The sequence below is a fragment of the Anopheles darlingi genome, chromosome 2 (genome assembly GCF_943734745.1).
Source record: "Anopheles darlingi chromosome 2, idAnoDarlMG_H_01, whole genome shotgun sequence".
NCBI lineage: Eukaryota > Metazoa > Arthropoda > Insecta > Diptera > Culicidae > Anopheles > Anopheles darlingi.
This window is the reverse complement of record NC_064874.1, coordinates 47,064,403-47,074,402: the sequence shown is the minus strand read 5'-3', so window position 1 is coordinate 47,074,402 and position 10,000 is coordinate 47,064,403. Positions and strand designations below refer to the sequence as shown.

The 10,000-nt window shown below is 46.5% G+C and overlaps 2 protein-coding genes across 2 annotated transcripts in view; both read right to left on the bottom strand.

Moving 5' to 3' along the window:
• The window catches only part of LOC125950743 (uncharacterized), a 31,455-nt gene extending 23,457 nt beyond the window's left edge, over positions 1-7,998 (bottom strand). The window contains exon 1 of the mRNA XM_049678989.1: positions 7,789-7,998. The gene's annotated coding sequence lies outside the window, so the exon portion shown is untranslated. The remainder of the gene's footprint in view (positions 1-7,788) is intronic.
• A 301-nt stretch (positions 7,999-8,299) lies between these two features.
• LOC125950707 (RNA-binding protein 34-like) lies at positions 8,300-9,974 on the bottom strand. The gene is made up of 3 exons (XM_049678939.1): positions 9,351-9,974; positions 8,953-9,285; positions 8,300-8,876 (listed from the first exon to the last, which is right to left on the bottom strand). The coding sequence occupies exons 1-3, from the start codon at positions 9,898-9,900 to the stop codon at positions 8,425-8,427; spliced, it is 1,335 nt and encodes a 444-aa protein (XP_049534896.1). The 5' UTR covers positions 9,901-9,974; the 3' UTR covers positions 8,300-8,424.
• Positions 9,975-10,000: the final 26 nt, after the last annotated feature.

The window sequence follows — 10,000 nt, the reverse complement described above, 5'->3', positions numbered from 1 at the left end:
ATCCTCTCTAGCAATGGCTTACGTACGGTGTAGTGTTTAAGTCCCCTTAAAAAAAACTACCCAATAGAATGAGAGTGTTATTGATAGCGATACAGGAGGGGGAAAGGGGGGCGCGACGAACGAAACAGTAGTGCAGGCGGTGCGTGAAGGCACAATAAGGACATATTTTAAGAGTTGAAGCAAGTGCGCACGCACACGCAGAACGGGATGGGACGAGGATCACACGATCACATACTGCCAGCCAGCCAGCACTGGGATAGGTGGTGGGAGGAAAATATCGAACGTTTCTATGGATGAAGAAAATCAGCTGCTTCTGTCAGTGAGCAGATGGTATGGAAGAAATGGTTTCACATTGAGCTTAGACAGAAGATCGTTTTGGAAATGGATTTTGTTTGGATTCATTTCCCCTGCAGCGGTGTGTCTGCAGCATTGTCTTTTTACTTTTAGAGCAAACGCACAGAATTCGTTTCCGCTTTACCAACCACTCTTTTTAGTAAAGATAACTAAAGACCTCGTTAAAGTACTGTTCCGATTGTTATGCTGCTCGGCTGTGGTTCACCAGTTCTTCGAATGTTGCGTTAGCGTGAAATGTGCCTTCACCATGCGCCTCCATTTGCGAATAATTTGCTGGTGTCTCGTGGCCCTCGTTAATTGGATGTGATGTTGCTACGCTTGGATTGATCGATTCGAGGAGCGTTTTGATTTGAAACGCTTACAATTTTGTTACATCAAACGTTCCACTTGCACTTTAAAAGCGAATTCAAATTCGATCGATGGGTGTACAACACACGAAACCAAGGCTACTTGTGAATCTTCCAGTTGGCACTAAACCGTCATCACTGCGATGTAGAGTTACGAGAGTCGCGAGAGTTAACAAGAAACAGTGAATCGAAAAACTACGACTAGTACAAAATTGTGTTTTGATTGCCACCACCAAAGCACCTCCACCCAGAGGACAGTTCACGTTGCATAACGGCTTAAATCCGGGAAAACATTTCACTGGGGCACCCATCTACATACCCCGATTGCCGTACGCCATTTCGCTCGTGTGCTTCTGTTTCCTCTCGCTTTCGATCACAAGCGTTCGAAGGTTTGGTCTGGGCATCGAACGATCGAAACACCGGACACCGGTAGCCTCTGGCACCGAGCCCAATGTCGATGTCATTAGTGACGCGTAACATATCACATGAGGGCAGACTCTCTACGCACCGCAAGCCACACGCTTTTACACGCTTCACGATCCCCGCTAATAGTCGATGGCATACAGCCGCATCTATCTTTTTTAACCCTTTGGCTGGTATGTGTGTTGAGTTGTTAACGCAGTGATGAGATGAAATTACGCGGACCCACAAGCTACAGATCGGATCCAGAGTATGAACATGACATGAGATATTATGATGAAGCTGTTAGATCGGTTTACTCGGTTGTGTTCGGATTGATGTGATGGGAAAGGTCTGGCGACAAGATCAAACTAAAGTACACTGGAATGCAGTAGCTTGTGCCAGCCCACTGGAATGCAGTAGCTTGTGATGAAATGCCGATATCACAAAATAAATAAGATTTAAATAACTGCGAGTAATTATTATTTCATTTTTCAATATTTTTGGGCAAAGGCACTGACTTATTCAACATTAAAATTAAAAATAGAAACAAGCTAATATTAAGCACATGATTCTGGCGTTTTATTTAAACTTCCTGTTCCTCTACGCCTATTATCTCATACAGTGTGTTTTGTCTTTACTTTCATGAGAGCAGATGGCAAACGGTGTGCCTAATATTGGTTATCATGTTCCAAGACTAGTTCTAATTGCATAATAAATTCACTGTAAACAAGCTCTGCAAATCGGATTACCGGTAAGCTTTACCGCAGAGATGAAGAGCCGAGCCTCGCAAAACGTTTAATTATTTAGCCACGATCATACCTTGCTGATGATGGCTTCAGGCTGTACGTAATTAGCAATCTTTGGCGGCCAGGTCCTACCGATTCAAACACGTGTTTGTTGGACGAGGCCGCTGCTTGCTTGTCGCCGTCTTCATCGTTCGGTTCGGAGCAGTGCTGAGATGATTCCAGAAAGTGAAAATTTTGGCCAAGGCCAAACAGCCCCCGCAAAAGAATAGACAAATAAATATCGCGAGCAACGGACGGCGAGTGTTTTGGGGCGCCAACCAGTACATACTATAAGAGGTCTAGGGGTGTTGTGCGACGCTCCTACGCACAATACGGTTTGGTGCGTTCGAGTGTGTTGGAGATGAAACTGCGAATAATCCGTCCATACCGTTCGGGTACAATTGGCATTTTTGTGGAACCATTCACGCTTATGACATAAGATTTAGCAGCATTTAAAAATTCTCTCAGTATCTCAGTCCAAGCAACTAGCACAAGATCTGTCACCTTGTTGATATTAAACTTTCTACATGCATGCTTGCGCTACTGTTCTTCCAGTCTAAGCTGACAACGAAGAATCCGTGCCCTTGGGCCAAAAAAAAATCGAACCGCAATGCATGACGGCATGTAGCCGGGATTATCTTTTAAAAATCCAATAGAAAACACTCCTCCTCCTCCGGCCGGTAGGTTATAAGCCAATAGCACCCTGGTGCTGCAAGCTATCCTCTGCCGTCATGACGCTGTCAACAGCGAAGCCAGCTCCAAGATCGGCCGACTAGATGAGTTTGGCAGAATTTCATCAGCAAATAAAACCACCAGCTCCCGCCGGAAGCAGTGGCAGATCCCTCCCGGGCCAGTGCGAGGAAAAGGGAAAGAGATACGTATTAATAGAAAAGCGAAAATGAGAGAGTAAGAACGTGAAGAAGATGATACGTGGGACCGACCGGTAAGTGGACTGATTTCAAATATTTGCGACCGCTTTCGCAATAGACTTGGCTGTCATTGGTTTTAAGCATTAACTTCATCCACTAACGCGTAGAAATGGTTTTTTGCTAGTTTGCTAGTTTCCAGCTTATAAATATCCCGAGTAACAGCCATAATCCATGGTGGCAGAGAGGATTGTAGAACATTGATTTGCACACTTCTTCCGTATTTTTATGAGACAGATATGATTTTGGAAGTATTTATGGTCTGCGAATTTGTTGCTTCTAGTTGAAATTAGATAATGAATTAAGTTCTGCGTTCAAATGTGCTATAAATAAATTGTGTTTCATGAAACATGAAATGCTAATTGATTGAGAAACTGGAGTTTAACGATAGGTTACCTAATAATTTTGCCGACGTACGATCACAATTTTATCCTTGGAACATCATTCCAATTTTAAGAAAAGTATTAAATCCATATGTGGGATCGGATCCACAGAACTGTTATTGTATTCTGCGAATTTTGTGAACGAATTCGGGGAATAAATACTTTTTTTGCAGAGAAAGAGGGAAATGAAATTCTTAATTATATTGATCTTACCGCTAGTCAGCCCCAACGGCTGAGCATAGCTCTCAGTTCGCACTCGGTCTGATAAGACGTACCCGGACGTCAGGCCGAAAACGCAACGAAACGAAAACCATTCCGGCATCCATTCAGGCGAGGAAAATTATTTTCGATGAATTGAAGGGAATCGGTACGGAAACGGAACCACCGGCAGACACACAAATGTGTTGAGGTAGCGAGAGAGGAATAGAGCGTTTGGGGAGGAGGAATGCTGCGCTATGTAAAAGTTCGACGTCACCCTCCAGCCGTTTTTGGTTCCCGGTGCAGGAGAAAGAGCTTTTACGATAAGGCACGAAGACGTAAGGCACGAGAGACGGTAGATAAGTAAAGCGCACGAACAGGGCCCGGATTCAACTGCAAGAAATTGACTGCGCTGGCACATAATGAACAAATTCTCATCCATCTGCCGACCCCATTGAATCCACCAACCGGCATGTACCCGGTTCGGTAAAGCGTAGGAAGGACAGGTCGAACGCAGTGCGGATTGCGGACTCCTTCACCTACGGGGTCTTTTGAAGGAAAAGAGGCCGCGATAAGAGGTGAAGAATGAATTGCATCTACTGCTCCACCGTCTGCACTGGGCCGAGCACCACTTTTGGCACCTTATCAACGAGCCCGGTCCGATAATTAGCGCGATAATAGTGCCCTCATTCATTCCTGTTGATGTCCTCTGCCTGATTCTTAATTAATTAAGTCAAAATGGCTCAACTTTGTAATTGATTGACATAACTTTTCGCACCTTCGCACTTCGCATTGAAGCAAGCCAGTAGGCAGGATGGTCCGCTTATCATGCGAACACACTCATATCAATAATGTCCTACACGGCCGACGGTTCCTCGAACATTCTGTCCGCCTTCGCGCACCATAACCACAGGCAAATGAACACAAACCGATTTCATTCAACGGAAGCTACTCCTCCGATAGACACCAAAGAGCTACTGATTCCCCATGCTCGTATCGAACGATGCATTCTCGTACGACAAAGCAATTATTCAAATCAAAACACAATTACCATTGGCCTCTAAAAAAGCGTCTCTCTAAACTCGACTTGCTTCGGCACGACCCGAGAAGATGGCACCGAGGCAAGTTTACGACCGAACTTGGTCGGGCATCGTGTCGCCAACCGCCATACGACATCCCCTTCCACGGTGCTGTCGCTAAAACCACTTGCCATCGCTTCTCGGACGATGCCGAGGACGTACAGGCGCACTCAATTAGGAGTTCGTTAAGGGCGCTCCAAGGGTACAAGGATGCTTCTGTGCACTCTCGGTACCGTTTGTGCGTCCAGGAGGGAGTTATTGAACGTTAGGCGGCCGTGGAGAATCCTTCTCTGTCCTTTATGTGTTTGTGTTTCGGACATGTTTTGCAGATTTTAACTGCTGTTATTTATTGTTTAATGGGCAGTAGTTTAGGATAGGAAAAAGGGCAGTAAAGTAAAGTGCCTCATCGAGATTATGCAATCAATAGTTCGGTATAGTTTTAGGTCCGGAACATTCGACAACTCGACTGCCACCCTGTTAAGCCCCTTGACAACGGACACAGCATAGGTGGCTTGGCGACGGAAAAAACCAAGCAGTCTTGGGAACCAACATGCAAGTAGCTGTTGGTTTGCTGGAAGTCAAATGCACAAATGATGGCTTGAGTTTTTCTATGAAATCCCTCCATTCCTTTTGCCAATTCTCTCCTACGATCTCGAGTAAAGTACATCAAAAAGAATTCGAGTGACATTGGTAAACCAGGGAGACCTCTAAAAACCTCCGACAGCCGATCCTGACGAACGATAATGATGCAATTATGGACAAAAACACGCCACGTATATAGCACGTGACCAACTTAACAACAGTAGTGTATGGATCCGGACGACGCGCGGTCTATGCTGCCTGAGAAGAATCCTCCACGTAAAGCGACGGTGCCAGGGGGTATGTACTCCTCTGAAGGAACTAATCCCCTCAAGAAAATTGCTACATTAACGTAGATTTGGAGCATAAAACTGTCTTTGCACAGTGTTTGTCTAAACTGTCTTTACATGATTCACGAAAACCAATATATGTCAAAAAAATCACTTCTAGGTGATCAGACGCCTCCAAATCCGATGTGTATCACGCACATCCGCTATCAGACATCCATATCTCCTGGACACGCAACTACAATACTCGTCGGTATGGTTATGGCTTGAAACGCGCCAACGTCACTTAGCCACTCCCAACGACCGCTAGGTTCCGTTTGCTATCGTATGACGAACAGCGCACCCAGCATGCCGGCCTCTGATAAACTGATAAATGAATTGACAATAGAAACACGAACCGATGAAGAAACTTTTGGACATTGTGATTGCGTTAATTAATTACGAACCCGCCAGGCGACCTAGAACCAAACCATCAAAGAAACGCGAAGCTAGGACAACGGTCATCAAGTCCGAGTCCAGACATCCTACAAGGGTTTGCGAAATGGCCATACCAAACACCATTCGACCATTTGTTTGAGTGGACCCACTCCCTTCTACTTACTTAATCGTCTAGAAAAGATCACATGAATGTCAAGTCGAACTTTTTTGGAAAAGGAAATCACAGAAATCGAAGTCGATATCATTCCACTGCTGGTATCACAGCTCTCCTCCTGGTTCCAGTAACTGACACTTACTGCTTTTCCACCGGCAACTTTTTAAGAAGCTTGCATATTGTGTCATTCACTATCACCGCTTCTCACTCGTATCACTTGAGTCTCGGTGACTTCAGAAGAGTATCGTCTTTCCCGATTTTCGCACTTCACATTCTCTCGACGAAAGGACATGTAGCGTGTTATATGTGAAAGCGAGAAGGACAGAGGCAACGGAGCGGAATGCGACCAACAAGGACAAGTGGGCCGTGGGGTACTTTGAGGGTATGACCAGTTTTCCACTCTCTTCGTTCCATTTTCCCGGTGATGGGTTTCTCCGGCTCCATTCCCTGGCAAACTCAACATGGGCACGCGTCCATGCTCATCGTCGTGCTGCACCGCTCTCACGCGAGTGCATCTTCTGCATCCTCGATTATCCAATAGACGACAGAACGAAGAGGGGTCGGTCTTCTGTTCAACGTTTCCTGCTGGATGCTTTTCCGGGGTTGGGACAGAGTTCTACAAGCATCACACGGGAACTGAATGAAGAGTAATCCAGGCATCACCGGTCTTCTGAATGAGGTTGTTGGATTCCACCCCTAACATTCCTACACACCCTCTCTCTTTCTCGCACACGTCCACATAGTGATCCTAATTTTCCGGCTTTTCATTACCCTCTGACACACACACTCACACACGTATAATCAATCACATCAACAGCTCGAGCTCGGCCTGCGTTTGCACGAGATGTCTCCTAGTTTCTGGTGGCAAACGGGTCCGACCGAGCTGGGCGGTTTCCGTGAAAAAGTAAAAACCCAACGCAGGTTTCGCCCTCCCGGCAGCAGAAGACCCGGAGGAGAAAAAACATTTCCAAAAATAAACGTTTAAAGCCAAGGAGATGGCTTTCCCCGAATTCCCTGCAAATGCTGCTGCTGCGCCGCCGTGCGCCACCGTGGGTTGATAGGTGACCCAGGTTTTCATGCTTTTTGTTGTTGTCACCACGTTTTAGTTGCTGTTGTTGTTGCAACCTTTCTCTCTCTCTCTCACTCCCTCGATCTGCCTCTCTCGTCTTTCTCGGTCTCTTTCTCTAGATCTCTTTTTGGCTCTCTGTCTGGCGCTGTCTATCTCGCGGACGTCTGCCTTCGCGAGAGAGAGAGAGGGATGGAAATGGAAGGAGAGAGTGTGAGAGGGAAGGGAGAAAGGGTTCTTAAAGTTTCCACCCGGAGACGATTTTCCAGCGCCGGCAGGGGCACTCCTTCTGGTATGCTTTTCACTACTTTTCGCGGCTAGTGACACTCCCACCCACCCACATCAACCGGATTCCTCCGCACTAGTACATTTCCGGGACATGTGGTAGGGTCAGAAGTCTAGTAAACCGAGGCCGTTACCAGACCGACCGCACATGACCAGTAAGAAGTGAATAATTTATGTAATTTGGCACCCTCAAAGCCGGCCACTCCTTGGCCACTTTACTGTCACTTCGGTGGCGAACAAACAACCTCCAGCACCACACATCTCCGACTTATCTCTCGCTCCATGCACTTCACATTATTCACGTCACGCACACGCATCTTCTTCTGGCGGGGCGGTGATTCACCTCCCACAGCATGGGTGATTCACCGGAAGATGATCTCCGTGCAGGCAGGATGAAAAGGATAATCACGTTTTTTCCGGCACAAGTTCCTGGTTTACGCACAATGCAAATGCTGGAAGCTGGTACGGCTCGACGATCCCAGGCCAAATCGTCCGGATAACTCACGTTCTGCACAGTTGCGACTGCACCGTATCGTCATTTGGCCTTCTTCTCAAGCGCCAGACACGATCTTCTGGGAGTGGGTGGATCGAGCGCGTGTGGGTTGCCACCGCGAACGAGTGTATGCGCGCGTAGGCATATATTTTTAGCTCGAGCAGCAACTCCAATTCCAACAAGCATCGGATTCCTGCTCGGTAACGCGGACTATGCGATAGTACCACATCAATTATCACCTGCAATTACATGGCACACACGGTCTACACAGCTCCCGGGGCTCCTTCTATAGAGTATTTGCGAATAATTTAAAAAACTTTGGTTGGATGCTAATATTAATTTTTTGAAATATTCGAATCTCCGCTCTCCCATAGTTTCGAGAAATTGTTTGCTATGGGCATCTCGCTCTTTCTCGAAGAATGTTTATTCTCTCACCTGCTCCTACATTTCGCCGTCGATAGAAACAGCTGATCAATTCTTTCCTCTCTTTCTATCCACCGTCCGTTTAGTACCACGAATTGAATTTAGCTGGAGTCGACAGCTGCAGGAAACGAAAAACGCACCTGCCGACTCCTGAACCCGGTTTAAAGTGCCTGTGTTTATTCAATATTTGAAGACGGAACGGATCAATTCCGTTGACCGTCGTCGTTACTTCGCCCCTACTTTTGCTGCCGCCTTTAGTTTCTGTGCAATGATCTTGGCGTTGTTATTCTTCTTTCCAAAGCCTCCTTTCTTCTTCTTTTTCTTCGAGCCTGCATCAGCAATCACCTTTCCGTGGAACTCATTCGTGCCCTGATCATTTCCTTTAGCCTGGTCCTCCGACGATCCTGCTTTCTTCCTCATCAATACCGATTTCGGTAATCGAATCCTTTTCACCGGATTGCCCTTCTTGTTCGTCTTGACGTTTGTACGGTTCGGATCGACTTCCATGATGCGCAGCGCTCGTCCATTGAGCGGCTGCTGGTTGAGCTTGAGCGCTTTCTTAATGGAAACGCCCTTCTTGAAGCAAACGAACGCCACACCTTTGTTCGCAATCTGTCGCACATACTCGATCGCTCCGACGCCACTGAAGAAATCGTACAGCTCGTTATCGGTTGTAGCTGTAAAAGAAGCGCAGGGAATGTATAACATGGTGATTCGAAAGGGGATAAAGCAGCCGCATTCTCGTGCCCTTACAAGTACTTATGTTGCCGACGAAAACTGTCGATTTGGTCGCTCCTATTTGCTTCTGCTTTTGGGGACAAACGCGAATGCGGTTCTCCTCAACGAGCTGACCATCCATTGCACACGCCTGCTCCATTTCGCTTTTCGACGAGAAGCGAATGTAGCAGATCAACGATTTCAGCTTCTTCATATCCTTCCGACGCGGTATCTTGCCACCTTCGTTCGTTCGGAAGCGCACCGTCAAGATAGTGCCGTACGGTTTGAACAACGATTTTACTTTGTTCTGGTTTATGGTAGGTGGCAGGTTTCCAATAAAAATGGCATGCTCGGGCCCTTTCGGTAAGGCTGCAAAGATAGTAAGCAGAAGGATAATCGTATGAAGAAAGAGAATTAACTCAATCGTTAAATACCTTTAGTCTCTTCACTCTTGATAGTCTCTCCAGCCGGAGTTTCCTCCTCATTCTCAACCTCGTCTTCGGTCTCACTTTCCGATGTCTCCACTTCCTCATCATCCGGAATCGTCTTGGTCGATTTATTTCTCTTCACCGGTTCGGATGCTTCTTCAACCTTTTCCTTTAACTTTTTCTGTTTCTTTGCAATAGGCACCTGTTCTTCCAGGGCCGTTTCGCTCTCTTCCTTGATAGCGTCCTTAATCTTACTGCTCGTCTTCTTGGGCTTCTTCCCCACCGGCATCGTTTCGGCAACCACGAGAGCGGCCTTTTCCGCCAACAATGCTTTGTTTTTCTTTGATTTGTCCTTTTTCTTCACCTGCTTGGAAGCGTCGTCCACACCGAGGCCGGGTTCTTGTTTTAGCTTCTTTTCCGGCTTAACGATTTTCTTCACTGGGGTAATCTCCACATTTTCCGGATCCTGCTTTATTTTCTTTTGCTTCTTTACCTTCACGACTTGCTGAGGTTCTTCCGGTTCGTTTTTTAACTGCTTTTTGCCCTTTAGCTTCATATTTTGCGGAGGTTTTAGTTAATTTCGCGATAAGAACGAGCGCCACGAGAAGAAGTTACAAGAACACGCGGAGGCACATGTTTTCATTTAACTTGCGTTA

What these genes read in the sequence shown, in the direction of transcription:
- LOC125950707 (XM_049678939.1), bottom strand. Translation starts at nt 9,900, where the DNA reads ATGAAGCTAAAGGGCAAAAAGCAGTTAAAAAACGAACCGGAAGAACCT. An exon ending in CAAGAGTGAAGAGACTAAAG is followed by an intron (nt 9,286 to 9,350) that starts GTATTTAACGAT and finishes CTATCTTTGCAG; the next exon opens with CCTTACCGAAAGGGCCCGAG. An exon ending in CGTCGGCAACATAAGTACTT is followed by an intron (nt 8,877 to 8,952) that starts GTAAGGGCACGA and finishes CTTCTTTTACAG; the next exon opens with CTACAACCGATAACGAGCTG.